The following is a 21078-nucleotide window of genomic DNA, read 5'->3' as shown; positions in this document are numbered from 1 at the left end:
TCCGAATTTGGATCCCCATTAGCTAGTGGTACTTGACTTAGATTTATAGAGAGTCAATCACAGTCATCAAGATTGGAAAGGGCTGAAAATCTATTCTCTAGATTTAAACCCCTCTCTGGTCCGCCCTTTTGTTGGGACAACGTTCCACTTAGTTTTTAGCATTGTTTTATTAGAGACCCTCCTACTACACTGATAGAAAAAGTCTAAAGTGAGTGGAATGATTTCAGTCGATCCCCGCTGCGGAGGTAGAAGGTTGGGTAGAATATTGGCCAAAACCTCTGGGTCAGAAAAATGTAGGATGACGCAGTCACCCAGAAATTTCTTTGTACTATTACCTATCCACCTCACCCTTCTAGCCTTTACTATTTCGTCAGCCAATTGGTGCCTACCCCTTGGAGTTATTACCATGTTATTTGTTAGCCAATAAAGTGCTTTAGACAATAGGGATGAGGTAGATTCTTCCTGACCAGGCTGCAAAAGAGGAACATTGGCTAAAACCAAGACCAATGGAGAGGCCTCAACTATTAACTCTACCGAGCCATTTACAGATTCTGGGGCGGAGGATGTATCTGAAGGAACGTTTTTGTTCTCTGCACTATCTATAATGGATATCAAGGGAGCCACCGAAGGAACTGGTAGTGAGGAAACCCCACCACCCACCAAAGAAGAAGAGGCCTTACTGGACTCCACCCTGCTAGAAACAGCTTCTGGTAGTTTGCCTACTTCAGATAAGGTTTGATTCAGTAAACCCCCAAGGCGATTCACTTCCTTAGTGAGTTTATCAATTCTGCCTAACAGCGGATTAACAATGTCCTTTATCTTAGTGTCTATCATACTCAGTAAGTTCTTAAATTGACCACTAGTAAGAGACATAGAAACGTCATCCAGAGTGACTTCTTTTTCCCTTGCGGATTTGCTAGGGGGCGATGCAATCTTTTTGCGGCTTGATCTGAGCCCAAATCGTTTCGGCTGTGGCTGTGGCTTTTTAGCCCCTCTGGTGGATCGTGGAGCAGGCACCGGAGTGGGGGCTTTGTCCTCGGGTAATTGTTGATCAGTGTCCGTCTCACTCTCGCTGTCTAACTCAATCAGAGCCGACTGGTTCATTACAGAGATATCAGCTTGGACAGATTCATTTACAGGTGGACAGTAGGAGATGGGTTGCTCCGTGGACTCGGCACAGGCTGAAGCCGGCGAAGTTGGTGAACTCAGGGCAGACGGTGAACTCCGGCCAAGCGAAGTTCTCCTGTCACTATTGATTTTGGCAACTACCTGAAAGATATAGTTGTCCATAGTGTTTTTTGCAGGGGATAACTTTTTGCCGGGCATATTTCACTAACAGACAATGCTTTTCAAAAGTACGGGGTAAACAGGTGCTCCAAGAGTCAATAATTCAATTAATAACCCCCAGCTATAACACAGGCTCACATCCTTACATCAGGTTTTCTAGCAGAGTAACGGGCCCAACCCAACCTTGTCCAGCCTCGGACGGCCTCAGACGGCCCGCCCTTTGTCCGGGCTTCGTCCGGGCGTCCCGCTCGCGTCCCGCTCTGCCGAGGGAGCAGCGTTTTTCTAGCGCCTCAGGGCGCGATGACCCCGCTGGAGTGGATCCGGGACGCTGGGCAGGCTGGGAGTTGTAGTCTCCCTCCGCTCGGCGGCCGCTAAGGTAACAACAGCGGCGGCGGGAGGGAGACCGGGCACAGCAAAGCAGGGAGAGAGGTCGAGTCAGGGCGACCAGCAGCGTTGAAGTCACCTCTTGGATAACAGAACACCCGCTCTGCCGAGGGAGCAGCGTTTTTCTAGCGCCTCAGGGCGCGATGACCCCGCTGGAGTGGTTCCGGGACGCTGGGCAGGCTGGGAGTTGTAGTCTCCCTCCGCTCGGCGGCCGCTAAGGTAACAACAGCGGCGGCGGGAGGGAGACCGGGCACAGCAAAGCAGGGAGAGAGGTCGAGTCAGGGCGACCAGCAGCGTTGAAGTCACCTCTTGAAGAACAGAACACCCGCTCTGCCGAGGGAGCAGCGTTTTTCTAGCGCCTCAGGGCGCGATGACCCCGCTGGAGTGGATCCGGGACGCTGGGCAGGCTGGGAGTTGTAGTCTCCCTCCGCTCGGCGGCCGCTAAGGTAACAACAGCGGCGGCGGGAGGGAGACCGGGCACAGCAAAGCAGGGAGAGAGGTCGAGTCAGGGCGACCAGCAGCGTTGAAGTCACCTCTTGAAGAACAGAACACCCGCTCTGCCGAGGGAGCAGCGTTTTTCTAGCGCCTCAGGGCGCGATGACCCCGCTGGAGTGGATCCGGGACGCTGGGCAGGCTGGGAGTTGTAGTCTCCCTCCGCTCGGCGGCCACTAAGGTAACAACAGCAGCGGCGGGAGGGAGACCGGGCACAGCAAAGCAGGGAGAGAGGTCGAGTCAGGGCGACCAGCAGCGTTGAAGTCACCTCTTGAAGAACAGAACACATAAAGAATCTAAAGCTGTGACTACTTCTGTAACACTACCTCTTTAAGGGATGAACGGCTTGTTTTTAATGAAGTTAACATGATTCTCATGACAGAGAACTGGTGATCCAGGTAATTAACATTCTTCATTAACATTCTGAAACACTGAATAGAATAGCGGAGACACATCCTCTGACATGCTTTGCAACATGTTGATCAGATTGGGAGACAGCTTTGAAACCAATATTTTGATCATGAAGTTGAGTTAAAGTGGGAACTGAAACTTCAGTTTGTTTCAACCTCAATTTCAATTCAGTGAAACCACTTGCTATTATTTACTGCTATCCTTGTGCAGGGGTCATAATTTCTGAACCCAAACTCATTCCCCCTACATTGTGGCCTGGTTCATTTCTTTGCCATTCACCACACAGTCTGGATCTCCCTCTTACTTTGAATAAGAAAAACAAATACAGAGTTAAGGGAACAGAGGAAATGAGAAAAACTTCTAAATCTAAGAAGCAAAATTAAAAAGGTACTATATTGCACCTGTATAACTATTAAGAAATACAGTACTAGGTTTCCAAATCTTAAATGTCAGAAAACTTGAAACAAAGCAAAGGCCATCAGAAATGATACTTAAATCTATCAATTAATATCCTACAACTGACTAAGCAAATTTTAAATGAAATAATGATGACAGATTATGTTTGTTTAATTAACATGAATGAGTTGCATAAAAGATAGATGTACTTTATTTAATATAACAAAGCTTTTAACGTTGACATGAGTAGGTGTAGCACATTATTTTAATGTCGACATGTTTCCTTGTTCCTTTACCTGTACAACAAGGGTTGCAAATATGTTCCTCAGTATTTCAAAATGTAATTAATTCCATTAGTTATACAGTCCTGTTCTGTAACATTTCTAGAATGTGTTTTTGTGTGTTCCTGATGCTCTTGGAGAAAGGAGAAAGCTCAACTGTATCATAAAGGCCACTTCTACAAGCAAGTCAAATGGATGTTGTATTGTGTAATGTGAATGTGCGTTTGTTTTCTTTTGTAGGACATATTGATGAATCATTTGTGTATGGTTCCTCTGCTTTAAAACATAAAAAGAGCTGTATTTGTGAGGCGAGTTAAGATTTCCCTTGCTTTCTTACCAAGTTGATTCTATGTCAGATTACTATTTGAGTTTATACTTAGAAATGTTTCATTATTTTCTTGACCTTCGAAATTGAGCGATCCTTCTGCCGATTTGTGGTTTGTCTCCTTATTTACCTTGTGCTAAAACCTATGAGGTTCTGGCAAATGCTAAGGAAGGGCACAGTCATTATTACTAATTGATGTATGATATTGATACTCAACTGAATAACCATTAACTTTTTTGCCTTCTGTAACTATTCCAAATCTTTAATAAACCTTCATGGTACTGGAACATCAACTTGTGTGGATTTTCTTGAGGGGACTTCCCTATGACGGTTCTCTGGGTTTCCTTGTAATTTTGTATTCAATGGCTAGGGCCATCAACCTATGAGACGCACACAACCAATATGTCTCATTGGCTCTTTTATTGCTAAGAAGCACTGACCCAATGCAGATCCATGACTCCTATCAATATTATTGGTTTATCAATAACACAATGTTAATTATGTATTTACCTGCCACATTAATAGCTGGCATTTTTTGCAGAATTCTGATTATGTGGCTAGACATGTCACAATCTCCTCTTTTGTAAACTGCCTTGAAAGCCGGACTTCATATTCTCATACAAGCATTTTTGACTGCACAATTTCATGGCTTTCTATACCATGAGTCAAACATGTTACCCTACATTTTGGCCTTGTTCCTTTCTGTGCCATTCACCAAACAGTCTGTATTTCCCTCTTACTTTGAATAAGAAAAACAAATACAAAGTTGAGGGAACAGAGGGAATGAGAAAAACGTCTAAATCTATTGGGAAAAATGTAAAAGGTAATATATTGCACCTATTTAACTATTTAGAAATTCTGTACTAGGTTTCCAAACCCTAAATCTTAAATATCAGAAAACATGGAACACAGCAAAGGCCATCAGGAAAGATCCTTAAATCTAAGCAAATGTAAAATTAAATAATGAGGACAGATTATGTTTGTTTAATTAACATGAATGAGTTGTAATGTACTGTATTTAATATAACAACGCTTTAAACGTTGGCATGAGTAGGTCTAGCACATTATTTTATTATTTTAATGTTAACAGGTTTCCTTGTTTCTTTACCTGTGCACCAAGGGTTGAAAATATGTCCCTCAGTATTTCAAAATGCAATTAATTCAATTCGTTCTACAGTCCTGTTCTGTAACATTCGTAGAATGTGGTTTTTGTTGTGTTACTGATGCTCTTGGAGAAAGGAGAAAGCTCAACTGAATCATAAAGGCCACTTCTACTAGCAAGTCTAATGGAGGTTGTATTATGTAATGTGAATGAATACACAATCTCCAATGAACTTCTAAGTCCACTGACATTCATTGAGCTCCCTCGCAGGAGTGCATCGGTCTGACATCATGGATCCTTTTAGAGGATAGCTAACTATGCCATGGGCGTTTCTTGAAATCAAGAACTATAAAAAATATCAAAGAGCATCTGAGGGCCCTTTGAGATTGAACAGTGGAGGCCAAAAGTACTCGAGAAGGAAAACAGCTCCCCCATGTAATATTTACTGTGCTGGTCCTCAAAACTGGTGTAAACACCAGTCATATTCTGAAGAAATGTATGATCCACAAAACAACAGTCCTCAACATCTCTCTCACGTTCTTTCATACCCATGTAGAAAATCACATTTCTTTTAGAAACAAAAAGTGAGGGCTGAGGAACACAGGCAAAATTTTCACTTTACTCCACTCACACTATATTCCTGTCAGAAAAGCATGACGTCCTCTCGCATAGGTCAAAGCCCTGTGTTTGGAAATTCCTCTTACAAAAACTAAAAAATATAATAAGGTAGCAAATGTAACTGTAACACATACTGGGGTGGAGCAGCATTTCCTCTAATGAAGGCTATTTGTATTTTTTTATAAGGCAGAAAATGCAATAGAGTTTTTATGGTGAATTTCAATTTCGAATATTTGGTCTTAAAATTAAAAGAATATTTACAGAAAAAATTGCCTCATGATCAACATTTTTTTCCCATGATCAGAGAGTTTTATTTCCCTGCTAAAAAAGTGCATCAAAATAGAGTACATGTGAAGGCACATCAATTGTTCATGAATATAAACAAAAAGCCTATGATGAAGCGCTCAAGCTCTTTTTTCCATCAAAAAGCACATCACTAAGAGCAGGTGACTGTGTTCTGCCTTCAAAAATGGTATTTAGAAGATGCTTTAGTGTTGATTGAAAAGCCACAACTCGTATACAAGGCTTTAACATTTGTATTCTTCCAAAGAAAATCTTTTGAGCACAATAGACCAAATAACTTCTTAACTACTGGCCTATGGATACCCATGATCTAAACAAACTCCTGACTTACTTTAGCAATATCTTCTCTGATACGAAGATTCCGGACAGTGATGCGCCTCTTTGAGTCGAAATTCTGCCCAGGCATGTCAATGTCATCGGCATACTTGTCTTCATCTTCATCCTCGCTGTTGTGATCCCTATCCTGAAAAACATTTGGAAGAATCAAAAACAAAGTAGCATTTGGGATTTCAGGTCTAAAAATGGCATCTGGTACTTATAACATTTATGAACATCTTGGGAAGAAGCTGTAGCAGAATAGAGCAACCAGTTACCAACGTAAGGAATAATGCACAAGTCCAAATAATGAATATAAGTTCATGTAAAAAACGAATTCCAAATAAAATATCAAGAAGGGATAATTTTGCATTTCTCCAGTTTGTTGTAATCTATATTATGCAAAATAAGCATGTTGTCTGTCTTTTTTTTAAAAAAATATCTGGTTGGTGATTTGTTTCCATTAACTATTTGTTCATTTCAATAAAATGTTTAGTGAACATTTTTTTAAACTCTGGAAATTATAGTATAACATATTCTCTGTAGGAAAGTGACCCTCTTTGACATGGTCACTCCCACTTTTTACCTAGTAAATCATGTGATTTCAACTGAAAGTGCACTGGGTTCCTGCTAACAGGTCCCCAGGGTCAGAGCTTTTTCCCCAAACTGTAAAATTGTTCACCAGATTGGCAAAACCTTTAGCACCCACTGTAAATCCCTAGTAAATTGTACCCTGGTACCTAAAGCTTGAGCTACTAAAGAGGGCCCTTAAGGGCTGCAGCTCAAATTGTACTACCCTAAGGGACCCCTCACCAAGCACATGAAAGACTGACATTGCACACCTCATGTCTTGGTACAGACAACAATGAAACCACGACATGTCACACATCCCTGTGTGCCAGGTCCCCAAACAATGCATGTAAAATGTGTAAATCCCCCCTACAGATGGCCTGACAGCCCTAACGCAGGGTAATGAATATTACATGTGAGGGCACACCTACTTGAGTAGATATGCCCCTGTGCTGGTCAGTCCTTTGACTGCCACCACAAATGACCAGGGAAGCCATCTTAAGACATGTGCTGGACACTGGTGAAAACGAGTTCCTCAGCTACATGATGGCTTCACTAAAAATAGGGATGTTTGGTATCAAACATCTAATATTGGTAAACCCACACCGATACCAGTGTCGGGTTTACCAATACATGCACTCAGAGGGCACCTCCCTCCTGAAAACCTCCCAGCCTCTGATGTGCTTGCTGCCTGGTTTCTATCAGCCTGCCACCCAAGATGCTGTTATGACCTCCTAGGGTAAGAGCCTTTGCTCTCAGGAGACCCAGAACAAAAGCCTGTTGAGAAAGAGGGTGTAACACCCCTCCACCAGGATGACCTACTGATTAGACTCCTTAGGCCGGAAAGCTTTAAAGAAGCTGTTGCCTTTGGAATGCGAATCTGGCTCCCCTCATAGGAGAGAAGTCAATCTTCTGTTCAGAGCCCTTTTGGCACATGGAGAGGAGAGAATATTAGCTTGTGAGGGAGGGATGCCACCCCCAGGCTAGTACCACCCAGAAGGGGGGCTACTATGAGGTGAACACAATTTTTCATAAGTAGCCGTCTTTGTGGTAGTATACTTAGGAATTCTGGGACAGGGTTACGCCCATTTCCCACAGGAAATGGGCATAGTGACCCCAGGTGTCAGTAGCCTATTGGCTACCTCCCTACACTCACCTAATATCAGTATTTAGGAGAGCCCCTGGCACCAGAAAAGCAGATCATGATGACCTAAGAAGAGGAAGGACACAGAAGAGACGCAAATGCAGAGAGAAGGAGCAGCTGGCCTGGTACCAAACCTGCCGGCATATCTACATCCATTGTCGAAAACTGTGCCAAAGCTCACTCGGCCAGCAGCTGTTGACTCTAAAAACCTAGGAGTACTGCCTGTCTTGGAAAAAGACTCAACACCTCCTGTGAACAGTGGACCTGTTCTAAAGAAACTCCAAAAGATAAGAGACTGAGACCTCCGGAACCACCAACACTCGAAGCCACCACTGCATTCGTCGCTCCTGGGCCTTGGAGAAAAGGACCAAAGCCCCCCAGCCCCTCCCTGAGCATCACAGGCCTGAGCACACTTTCTGGTTCAGCCCCCCTGGCTTCCTGTCCAGAGCCGGCAGCCTCCTTTCGCAGTTACTGATCTCCATTGATATACATTGGGCTCTCAACGTTGATTTGCACCCGGCACCTGGCTGCCGTCATGCCAATGGTGTTCTATTGTTGGTGCTGCCTTGGACCTTGGTGGGTCTTGTAAGTCGCTATACTATACCAGTTTGCAGAAGTTTTTCTTCCTTCCACAGGATAACATTGCAGAACTCAGGAATTGCAGAGCCACTTTTTCAACTAAAAATAATTTAGATATAAAAATGTATTTACCTTAACGATTTTTCTCTCATGCCTAAACATATATAGAAGACATGGCTTGGCAGTTCGGGCTGGACTGTTCCCATGAGCCACAGGGTCAGACTGATTTGCATATGGCCATGTCTGAACTGGGGGGGGCTGAGTGAGCTAAAGAATGGTGATGGATTAAACCCAGATTGGTTGACTGAGGGTGAGTGTTTGATTTGCTCAAATGATCCGTCCATCATCCCCTTTTGTATCGCTCTGTTCGCCCTTAGTTGGCAGGGTATGCTCAGATGTGAGTCCCTTGCTCACTTGGCCACTGGATTCAAGATAGCCTGGCTAATGAGGATTATGAATCCGAAACCGGTCCCAGGATGCTTGTTTCCAGTCCAGGGAAGACATGGCTTGGCAGTTCGGGCTGGACTGTTCCCATGAGGTACAGGGTCAGACTGATGTGCATATGGCCATGTCTGAACTGGGGTGGCTGAGGGAGCTAAAGAATGGTGATGGATTAAATCCAGATCAGTTGACTGGGGGTGAGTGTTTGATTTGCTCAAACGCTCCGCCCATCATCCCCTTTTGTATCGCTTTAAGCATATATAAAGGCACTGGGTATTTTTTAAAATTGTTGTGGCTCTCCTTCTTAAGTTGTGTGTTTAATTTATTAATCATTGTGTGTATTTGCAAAGGTCTTGCACTACCCTGTGTTAAGCCTATGGCTGCTCGACCACATTACCCACTAATAGAGCACTTTGGGATTGCATAGCAAGCCCCTGTCCACTTATAAGGGAACCCATGGACACTTTAAATTGCATATCAGCTTTTTAATTTATCACAAAGTACCAGTTTCCTACCGTTGGTGGCAGCAGTGTGATGCAAGACTTAACATTTGCTGCAGCACTTGGTTGATAGGTGATTCCACAGAGAAATCCAAATTTGTCACTAGCTAAAAGGAAAATGCTACTTACCAGTATGTATCTGTTCTTGGCATGTAGAGCTGCAGATCTGTACACTATGCATTAGATCGCCACCTGGTGTTGGGCTCGGATGATTGCAGGTTGTTGTCTTCTTGGAAGAAGTCTTTGTAGTCACGAGATAGGCGACTCCTCCCTTGGACAATACTGCGCATGGGCATCGACTTCATTCTTAGATTGTTTTTCGCCATGATGGGAAATGATGGAGTTAGTAGAAGTAAAGAAGAAAAAAAAAAGGATGTCCATGCATGTGCATCTAAGTAAGATGAAAAAATGGAACGGATACAAGTCCCGGGGAGGATGGAGGGTGTGTACAGATCTGCAGCTCTACATGCCAAGAACAGATGCATACTGGTAAGTAGCATTTTCCGTTCGAGGCATATGAGCTGCAGATTGTACACTATGCATTGATTGTGCAGCAGTGTCTGCCCTAGTTGTGGTCACCTGTATCCGTTGTAGTAGTTTGAAATAGAGTTCTAAGGACAGCTTGGCCTACTGCAGCTTGCTGCTTGGCTTGCACATCAACACAATAGTGTTTTGTGAAGGTGTGAGGCGTAGACCATGTTGCTGCCTTGCATATGTCCTCTAGGGGTATGTTTCCTAAGTAAGCCATAGAGGCTCCTAGTTTGCGAGTGGAGTGCCCTCTAGGAGGAACTGTTAATGTACGTTTAGCTTTAATATAGTATATTTGTATACACTTTACAATCCACCTCGCAATCCCACCTTTGGAGATGGGGTTGCCTTTGTGTGGAGGAGAGAGATACAAACAATTGTTTTGTTTTTCAAAAGGATTTAGTTCTATCAATATAGTATAAGAGAGCCCTCTTAACATCCAATGTGTGTAAAGCTCTTTTCGCTACAGAGTCTGGGTTTTGGAAAAACACAGGTAACTCTACGAATTGATTTAGGTGAAAAGGAGTGATGACCTGTGAAAGAAATTTTGGATTAGATCGAAGAACCACTTTGTTAGGATGTATCTGAAAAAATGGTTCTTGTATAGTGAAAGCTTGTATCTCACTTACTCTTCTGAGAGAAGTAATGGCAACAAGGAAAGCTGTTTTCCAAGTTAGGAATTGCAGTTCACATTTATGTAGAGGCTCGAAAGGGGGCCCCACGAGTCTTGTAAGGACAAGATTCAGGTTCCACACGGGAGAAGGTGATAATCTAGGTGGGATTATTCTTTGTAAACCTTCCATGAATGCTTTAATTGCAGGTACTCTGGAGAGAGACAGATGTTGCCTGTTTTGTAAATAGGCTGCAATTGCTGCCAGGGGCAGGCGTATGGAGGAATATGCCAAGTTAGACCTTTGTAAATGTAAAAGGTAGTAAATGATATTCTGGATGGAAGCATCCAGGGGATCAATTTGGTTATTATTGCAATAAATGGCAAATCTTTTCCATTTAGCGGCATAACACGCTCTGGTAGTAGGTCTCCTAGCCTTTTTAATGATGTTCATACAGTCTGGTGGTATGTTCAGATAACCAGACTCTAAGGCTTCAGGAGCCAGATCGCCAAATTCAGTTGGTTTGGGTCTGGGTGTCTCATTTCTCCATGGTTCTGTGTTAACAGGGAGGGTGTGAGCCGAAGCTTTTGATGTGGAACCAGAGAGAGATCTAGTAGTGTGGTGAACCACGGTTGGCGTGCCCATGCGGGAGCTACTAAGATCAATGTGAGAGACTGTTGTCTGAGCTTGCGCACTACTCATGGAATGAGTGGGAGAGGCGGAAAAGCATACGCAAATCTGCCTGACCAGTTCATCCATATCGCATTGCCTTCGGACAGTGGGTTTGGAAACCTGGCGGCGAAGGCTGGGCATTTTGCAATTTCGTGGGTGGCAAACAGATCTATGTGTGGGTGCCCCCACCATTGGAAGAATGGTTGAAGAACTTGTAGATGTAGTTCCCATTCATGAATCTGTTGTGACTGCCGACTTAACAGATCTGCTATCTGATTGTGAACTCCTGGAAGGTGTTCCACTAACAGATGTATGTTTTGAGGAATGGCCTATCTCCAAATGTTCTGTGCAAGCCGGGACAGTTGCAGAGAGTGTGTCCACACATGTTTTTGTATATAGTACATAGCTGTCATATTGTCCGTCCGGATTACGACAGCTTTGTTTTGAAGTTGAAAAGTCTTGAGTGCTAAGAATATTGCTAGCAGCTCTAGATGGTTGATATAGAACTGTTTCTGGTGTTTGGTCCATTGACCTTGAGTTGTGTGATGTAAGAGATGGGCTCCCCACCCTGTGAGGGATGCGTCTGTTGTGAGCACTACTTGTGGAACAGACTCGAGGAACGGCCGACCCTTTGTCAATTTTTTGGTGTTCCACCACTGCAGAGAGCGATGCGAGCGGCTGTCGACCAACACCAGGTCTTTGAGCTGACCTTGAGCTTGGTTACACTGTTGTGCTAGGCACTCTTGTATTGGACACATTTGCAATCTTGTGTGAGGTACTATGAAGATGCAAGATGTCATCATGCCTATTAGTCTCATGAACATTCTGGCTTGCAGAGACTGTTGATGTTGGAAAGTGTTGACCAAGGCTTGAATGCTTTGTATCCTGGCTGGACTGGGATACGCTAGGGCTGTAGATGTATTTAGTGTAGTCCCTAGATACTGATGTATATGCAAAGGCTGCAGGTGCGAATTGGTGTAGTTTATTGTAAACCCTAAGTCGTGCAACGTTTGAACTGTTTGATGTGTGTGTTGAACACACTGATTGAATGACTTGGCTTTTATGAACCAGTCGTCTAAATAAGGGAAAACTTTAATTTTGTTGTCGTCTAAGATCTGCTGTTAGCACTGCCAGGCACTTTGTGAATGCACATGGTGCCGTTGTCACCCCGAATATAAGGACGTTGAACTGATAATGTTGTCCTTCCAGTACAAACTGGAGATACTTTCTGTGAGCAGGATGTATGGGGATATGGAAGTAGGCGTCCTTTAAATCTAGTGCTGTAAGGAAGTCGCCTTGTTGCAGCAGTGGAAGCACTTGTTGTAGAGTGATCATATGAAAATGATCAGATTGTATATAATGGTTGAGGGGCCTAAGGTCTAGAATTGGCCTTGGTGTTCCGTCCTTCTTGGGAATTAGAAAGTACAGAGAGTAAACCCCCTTTCCTTGTTATTCTAAAGGAACTATTTGAATAGCATATTTTTGTAGAATTGATAGAACCTCCTGTCGAAGCAGAGTCAGATGGTCTGACTCTGCTTCGACGCTGCCTGGGAGGTTTGGTTGGGGGAGTTGCTGTAAGTTCTAGGCAGTAGCCATGTTGGATAATCTGTCTCACCCACTTGTCTGTTGGAATGGAGTTCCAGACAGGCAGGAACAGTGTTAATCTGCCCCCTACAGGAGTGGAATGCTGTGGGGGGGAGCAGAGGGAAGCCACAGTTTTGTGGCGGAAAGGATCGGTTGCTTTGTTACCGCGACCTCTTCCTTTGTTATTATTGCCTCTGTATCCTCCTCTAAAGTATCCCTTGCTAGAGGACGTTAGTGATTTGAAAGATGTTGTAGTGTCTGCTCCATTTTGTTTGGAGCCTCCTCTGTAGAAGGAGCGACGAAAGGAGCTTCTAGTTGGTGTAGACTGTAAAGACCCCATAGACTTTGCGGTGTTGGTATCCTTCTTCAATTATTCTAGTTTAGTGTCTACTTCTGGGCCAAATAGCTGGTTCTGGTTAAATGGTTGGTTTAAAATGATGGTTTGCACTTTTTGTTTAAACCCTGAAATGCGTAACCACGCATGTCTCTTAAGTATGACACTGGTATTTACAGCCCTGGATGCTGTGTCTGCGGCATTCAGTGCGCATTTTATAGAGGCATTGGAGATTAACTTGCCTTCTTGTATAAGGTCCTTTGCCTGATCCTTATACTGATCTGTCAGGTGCTCAAGTAGTTTTTCTAATTGATCATAATGAGCCCTATCGTAGCGAGAGAGGAAGGCTTATGTATTGGCTATACGCCAAATGTATGTAGCTTGTGCAGCTATTCTTTTACCTGACGCATCAATCACTTTTGATTCCTTGTCAGGTGGGGGTGCTTCTCCAGAAGTCTGAGAATTTTCCCTCTTTCTAGCATTGGCCACCACTAATGAGTCTAGTGGTAGGTGGCCTTTTATGTAGACTGAATCTGTGGGTGCTAGTCTATATTTTTTCTCTATTCTAGGGTTTAATATCTTAGTGCGTACAGGGTCTTTTAATACATCTGAAGCGTGTTTTATGACCCTTTTTATCATGGGAAGAATTTGAGCAGACCGATGAGACTGCTCAAAGGTATCTAGGAGAAAATCTTCCTCAACATTATCGGAGTGAATAGGGACCCCATGGTAAACAGCAGCCCTGTTTAACAGGTGATCAAAACCAATGGTAACTTCTGGAGGGGAAGGTTTTGATGGGTATGACTCCGGTTCAGGAATGTCAGGCACATTTGGGTTTGTAAAGTCCCATATAGACACATTTCTTGGGTTTGAAAAATCCTATATACCCTCATCTAAAGGGAATGAATCAGGTTCTTGCATGTCCTCCCCTCCACCTAAATTTTATTCATCATCATTCTGCTGTGAGGAATGTGATGATAATGGAGAATGTACAGAAGAGGTTTGAGGTGATATTGGAGGAGGAACAGGAGAAGAAGGAAGAGAAGTTATAGGAGAGGAAGGGTGCATAGGAGATGTTGCACAGTCCTTTTTCTTGGCAGGAACCACAGGTGTGGGTGGTGCATCTGCTGGTCTCTTCTTGTGAGGTGTAGCACCTACATGACCTGTCTTTGGGCTGATGTAGATCTTCTTTTGTCGAGGATCTAGTGTAAAAAGCTCCTCCTGCTCTACAACCTTCTTGGGCGTCAATTTTTTCGGTACCAGGGGAGGTTGCTGTGTGTCTTTAGCCTTGGGAGTTATCATAACGTCCTGTGGCGTAGTTTTCGGTGCCAAAGGTGTCGTTTTCGGCTTCGTAGGCATGTTCGAGGATTTGGGCACCTCTGAATCAGGCTTCGTGTTTTTCGGCGCCGAGGGTTTAGAAGTGGACGGCTTCGGAGCCGGTGCTTCTTTAGGTTTCGGTACCGGTACGTCTTTATGTTTCGGTGCCGGTACTGTTTTAGGCTTTGGTGCCGACGGGTCTTTTGGCTTCGGTACCGAGGCATCTTTAGTTTTCAGTGCCGCTGGGAGAGGCTTGCTCGGTGTCGAGGCACTAGAATGCTTAGTTGTTTTCTTCGGAGCCGGGCTGGAAGGCGGCCTTCGGTTTGGACAGAATATGTGGTGCAGGGGCAGAAGTACTCACGCGCTGGCCCGATGGAATGGAGGCATCGGAGTCATCTGCCTCTGATACGATCTGGAGATCAGGTGAGTCTTCTTCGGGAATGAGGGGAACCTCTTCATCGAAGATGTCCTCCGGTGCTGGAGCTGGTCTCCTCATTTCGTGTCGACGGGCTCTCCGATCTCGGATTGTTTTCTTCGATCGGAAGGATGCACAAGCTGTGCAGGTAGACTCGTCGTGTTCCGGCGATAGACAGAGGTTGCAGACCTCGTGGTGGTCGCTATGTGGAAACTTTGCTCGACATACTGGGCATCTTTTGAACGGAGTTCTTTCCATGTGGTGTAGGCCGCACAGCGTCGGTAGGCCCAACGGCCCGCGTTGATGACCGGAATGGAACTGATGACGTCGAAAGTATCGTAGTCGATGTCGAAGGTAGTTTGTAGAAGTTTGTGGAAGTTCTGCGCTTTGAAGTTGCTGAAAAGTCTTGTTCTAGCCGGAGCGGAGAAACTTTCATCCGATCCCAGTGGCGGAAAAAAACAATCTAAGGATGGAGTCGATGCCCATGCGCAGTACTGTCCAAGGGAGGAGTCACCTATCTCATGACTACAAAGGCTTCTTCCAAGAAGACAACAACTTGCATTCATCCGAGCCCAACACCAGGTGGCGATCTAATGCATAGTGTACAATCTGCAGCTCATATGCCTTGAACACATTTTTTCGATTTGAGATTTTTTCTAAATTGTATTAAATTAGCTGTTAGGGCCTTGGTCAAGTCCCTTTGCAAAACTATTTCAAATTTAAAAAGTAGTAAAGCATTTAGGCCTTAACCAGTACTTCGCATTTTTTGTAAATTCTTAAAAACTTCCCAACTACTTTAAAACCATGTATGAAGAAGAGCCCTCCCAGGAACTCAACGTGGCACCCTATGTGTACCTTAGAGTACCCCAACTTAAGGAGCTCTGTAAAACATGGAAAATTGCCATGCAACCTAAACCCACAAAAGCTAAACTGCAGCAGTTCCGGACAGAAAATAAAAGTTCCCCCGATGGGGAAGATGAGGAAGAACAAGAGGTGCTTGCGGTTGACAGTAAGTCTATCCTTACCCCTTAAGAAAGCAGTACCTCTCGGAGCAATCCTAGAAGTGTCCCAGAAAAGGCAGACACTGGAGATGTAGATCTTCAGAAACTAGGCAAACACAAGGAAATGATGGACGGAGTACTGACACTTTTCAGACCCTTACCCCCAGGTACAGATCTGGGTAAAATCCATCATCATTCTTTAGCTCACTTCGCCATCTCAGTGCAGACTCAAATCTGCAAATCAGTCGGACCCTGTGCCTCATGGGAACAGTCCAGCCTGAACTGCCAAGCCAGGTCTTCCCTGAACCGGAAACAAGCATCCTGTTACCGGTTTCTAGGTAACACCCTTCATCAGCCAGGCTAGCTTGAATCCAGTGGCAAAGTGAGCAAGGGACCCACGTCTGGGCATACCCTGCCAATTTAGGACGAACAAACCAAACACAAGGAGATGATGGACGGAGTGCTGAAACTTTTCAGACACTCACCCCCAGTTACAGATCTGGGTTAAATCCATCATCATTCTTTAGCTCACTTTGCCACCTCAGTTCAGACCCAGCTATATGCAAATCAGTCTTGACTCTGTGCCTCATGGGAACAATCCACCCTTCATCAGCCAGGCTAGCTTGAATCCAGTGGCAAAGTGAGCAAGGGACCCACGTCCGGGCATACCCTGCCAGCTTAGGGCGAACAAAGGAAACACAAGGAGATGATGGACAGAGTGTTGATCTGGGTTAAATCCATCATCATTCTTTAGCTCACTTCACCACCTCCGGTCCAAGGATGCTTGTTTCCAGTCCAGGGAGGACCTCGCCTGGCAGTCCCGTCTGGACTGTTCCCATTGGGCGCAGGGTAAAGACTTTTGTGTAACCAAGGCTGATGCACACCCAATTCCTATAGCGCCGATTAACTAATTGACAGGTTAGGGGCAGCGAAATATCTCAATACATTTGATCTGACATCTGGGTACTGGCAGATAGGTGTAATCCCAGAAGCAAAAGAGAAATAAGCATTCTCCACAGCAGATGGGCACTATCGGTTTACTGTCATGCCCTTTGGACTTAAGAATGTTCCTGCAACCTTCCAAAGGTTGGTGAATAAAGTCCTTGCCAGGTTGGAATCCTTTAGTGCAGCACATCTCGACGATACTGCTCTCTTTAGCTCCATCTGGCAGGATCACCTGGTCCACCTTGGCAAGGTCCTTGAGGCTCTCAGAAGTACAGGCCTCACTATCAAGGCAAGAAAGTGCCAGATAGGGCAGGGCTCAGTTGTATACTTGGGCCACCTGGTAGGTGGAGGCCAAGTTCAACCCCTACAACGTAAGATCCAGACAATTTTGGACTGGGTAGCCCCAAGCACCCAGACTAAGTCAGGGCATTCCTTGGCTTGATTGGGCACTACAGGAGATTTGTGAGCCGATAAGGGTCCATTGCAGGGCCCCCTCACAGAACTGACCTTCAAGAAGATGCCAAAGAAAGTTAACTGCACATGAGCTGTCAAAAGGCTTTTGACACTCTGAAGGAAGCAATGTGTCCTCTAAGTGCATGTATTTGTACATCCGACACCGGCATCAGTGTGGGTTTTCTAATATGGGATGTTGGATACCAGGCATCCCTATTTTCATTGAAGCCATCTTGTAGCTGCATAGCAAGTCCCTGTTCGCTCATAAAGGAACCCCTGGATTCTTTACGTGGTATATCAACTTTTTGATATATCACAAAAAAGATGCTTCCTACATGCTCCATTCATTAAAAAGGCAACTAAGCAAAAAGGTTTAAGAAGGTGTTCATGTTGTTTAAAAACTATATAAAAGGAAGGAATAGTTTTGGCACCATATAACATTTGAAAGAACTAAAGAGGAGGTTGCAAATTCTAAAATCTGAGATTAAGCTTGATTTTTGGAGGAAAGTATTTTTTCATTAGGAAAAAATATAAGGGGTTTGTGGTAGTGCACACATGCTTTGTCGTATGCTATGAAAACAAAAACAAAATGATCTTCATCTACCTTGAGGTGTGCTGCTCATCAGAATGGAAAATGGACTACTTAGTTTCACTGTGCTGTGGAAAACACCAGATCACGGATGATTCTTAATTGCACAGTGGGATACGACTCTTGTTCACTGCTCCCTTGCCTCTAAGGTAGGCGCATGATCTCGAAATACCCATTAAAACAGGTGATGGTCAGATAGTTGGAAACCTTGATAGGTTTGACAAAATATAACTGTTTTAGGTTCCTGATCATAGTTTATATTCTCAACGTCCCTGCCCCACAAATAACAACTTGTGTTATAAGCCAGTTTCAAATCAAGCTAACAAATGCAGGATGGAATGGGCAATGAGGTTTATATCCACAGTAATCTAAATCTGACCAATCAATTTTAAACACGAACATGCTGACATAAGTGAGACTTGCTCAAACAGCAAAGTGACATTCTCCATACGAAGCATGGTGGACTACAGGTGTGACTTTGTTATGACGAACAGCTGTTTTAAAACTTGTGCCCAAGTATAAAAAAAGAAAATCTCTTGAGCCCTGCTAGACTAGGTATAACACCACACAGCAGAACAAGTATATGCTGTTGAATGCCCTTAAAAACACAGGTCTTCTTGGAAATATGAAAGAAGATCCTTAGTATTCACTGCTTAGATGGCCTTACAGTGATGGGAAGAACGCACACCCTCTCAAGATTCAATGGCCTTACATAGTATATATTTCATTCATCTAGTCCTCACAGAGTACTACCAATACATTATTCTAATTTCATGTGACAAAAAAACATAATTGTCACCAAGTCATATCTTAAGAAAACAAAAACAAAAAAATAAGCAAACATTCAGAAGCCTTGAGAAAAACAGAAATTGCACCCTTACAGGTACATATGCAGATGATAACTAAGAAAGTGCTCACACCTGCACACAAAAAAAGAAACATTGTCAAATATCTAATAACACATCATGCTTAGGTCAAAAAATATCAGATGGTCTCAGAGAAAGAAAAGATTTTTCTCATAGGTCTGTGGAAGTATATGAAGAAATTTCAAAACAATACGAAGTGCATCGTTCCACATGGAGAAAAGTATACAAATGCAGTAAGTTTAAGACTATTGCCAATCTATGTAGAATTTTCATTATAGTAAATGCACAACAAAATTGCACTGTATGATGCTCTTGGTGATCACAGAGAACCCCAAAGGTAAATCTAGAGGATTTACAATCTTCTATCAATATGGTATGTGTCAGAGTTCGTTCTAACAATAGGAAAGGACTGAACAATTAAGTCTTTCATGAACAGGTAACCAGGAGAAAGCTCTATTTTTCCAAAAGGAACATTACTACACAGCTTAGATGTGCAATTCAGCAAAAACCTCATAAAAACCATCCAGTATGGTGGTTAAGGGGTGACAATTTGGACTTACTATGCAGTCACTGGACCTTTCTAAAGAGGAGTCTGCCATGAACTCCTCTCTATACCAGTACATTCAAGAGGAAAGCATGACAACATCTCCGAGAAAGCTAAAGCTTAACCAAAAATGGTTCATGCAACATGACTGATCTAGCCCACAACACTAAATTTACAAATGAATGATTAAAAACACAAAGAACACAAAGAACGAATCAGGATTTTGGATTGTCCAATCAAAGTCTAGCCTAAACTTCGGCTACTTTTACAGGATCTTTAGAGCTATGCTTAAATGAATACTCGCAAACATCCCAAAGCTCAATGAGTTTTGTAATGGGTGGGTATTCCTGTCAAAAAATGAGAGATGGATAATGATGTTAGGAAAAGTTTATTTAAAGCTAATGATGTTTAAGTATCTTCCACACCTTAATAAATCACTGAGTACACTTTTTCCTGCAAGAACGTTGACTAACTTCTTTGCTCGATAATGACAAAGTGAAATTTGTGTGCATTATTCATCACATGAACATCTGTATTCCGGTAGGACATGGTGAGAACCATCTGTCTCTCCATCTTTCACTTTATCTTTCTTTGTAGCTCCATCTATCTGTATATCTGTCACCACATCTCCCTCTGCATTTGTATTACTCTCTGGCTCCATTTGTCTCTCCCTCTCTCTGTCTAAATACCCCCCTAATTCTCTACATATCTCTCAGTTATTAAGTTCCTCTGTCCCTTAATCCCTTTCTTTGTCTAAATGTAACTCTCTCCATCCTATACATCTATCTCTTTCTATGTGGGTATCTATATATCTAAAAATATCCTCTATCTCTCTCTCTGTGGCGACCTCCTCAATTCTCTCTCTGTGTTTCCTGGTTCACATGGAAACACGATGACATGTTGCACCTTCGTGAAAAAGTGCAATTACTTTACAGGAGTATCCGTGCTTTCGATTGCAGGAATCCAGACAAAGTCTAAACTTTTCCTTCTCACAATGTTCTTTTTTCACTGCTAAACGCAGTTTTCTCTGCCCTGTCAGTCATTAAATTTGTTACTCTGCTCAAGTAAAAATATATGGTCTATTGTTTATTCTCTCATCTTCCCACTCGTTAGGTCTCTTGTTTTAGCATGCATTATGGCCAAAACTGTGAGGTAAATCTTATTTAGAGAAAAAATATAAACTACCAACCCACATATCAGAGAAAATATATTTATAATTAAATTTCACATGCATAACTTCCTGGAAATAAAAAAAGATTCATTAGACTCTAGTATATGAATGCTCCTACCTGTGAATTCAAGTCGTCTTCTCCCCAGTGCTTCTTGGAAGAGTTCTGAAGTAAATAAAAAAAGAAGTCTCATCACTTAGGTCAGTTGAATAATTGGTAACATTCCAAAGAAAATAGTATCTTTGCAAAACACTGGGTCCTTGGAATGAATGCTGCCAACATACAAATATCAATTACTTTATGTACAAGTATTTAGGAGATTTTGCACAACCCATTACTCCACCTCAAAACTACTAAAGAGATACTGGACACTGAAGAGGATACAGTGCTAAAAGATTTTTTATATCTGAAACTCATTGGTAGTAGGGGTGTCAAGAGTGAAGCGAGTCTGAGCCTCAAGCAAATTCAAAATAGATTTTTAGAAGATTAGCAATGCTTTGCTGGTATCACACTGTCATTAATGGAAAGAGAAGTCCTCATTTAGATAATATCTTTTGGTTGGAGAATACACCTATAAACCCTGTGGCTTTATAGACTAGCTAATGTGAATGAATGGCAATAGTTCATTCAAAAGAAAGACTTTCTACAGATCTGTACGCAAGGGAGGACTGCGCTTTCGGATGTTCTCGATTATTAGTGGGCATACCTAATTAATAATTATTACAGCTGACTGAATATGCCAAACAAACAATCCTATATTCAAGAAGAAGACTGAGGAGCACAGTTTTCTTTTCCCAAAGGTGTATTCTTACAATACAGATGTCTCCCTCACCATACAAACTTGGAAAAGAGACATGATGGTATAGGCTGGGGAAAGACCCGTGCAGAAAGTTCTGAGATGA

General features: G+C 43.2%; 1 protein-coding gene across 2 annotated transcripts in view; it reads right to left on the bottom strand.

Annotated features, from left to right (window-relative positions):
• Nucleotides 1-21078, bottom strand: part of SLU7 (spliceosome associated SLU7) — a 313168-nt gene that overhangs the window by 211951 nt on the left and 80139 nt on the right. For both annotated transcript variants that reach the window (XM_086931394.1, XM_086931393.1), the window contains exons 7-8: nt 20297-20341; nt 5931-6062 (exon numbers count right to left, since the gene is read on the bottom strand). In XM_086931394.1, coding sequence (XP_086787520.1) covers nt 5931-6062; nt 20297-20341 — 177 coding nt within the window. The remainder of the gene's footprint in view (nt 1-5930; nt 6063-20296; nt 20342-21078) is intronic.

The sequence above is a fragment of the Lissotriton vulgaris genome, chromosome 7, assembly GCF_964263255.1.
Source record: "Lissotriton vulgaris chromosome 7, aLisVul1.2, whole genome shotgun sequence".
NCBI lineage: Eukaryota > Metazoa > Chordata > Amphibia > Caudata > Salamandridae > Lissotriton > Lissotriton vulgaris.
The sequence above is the reverse complement of the archived record's forward strand: the minus strand, read 5'-3'. Positions and strand labels throughout refer to the sequence as shown.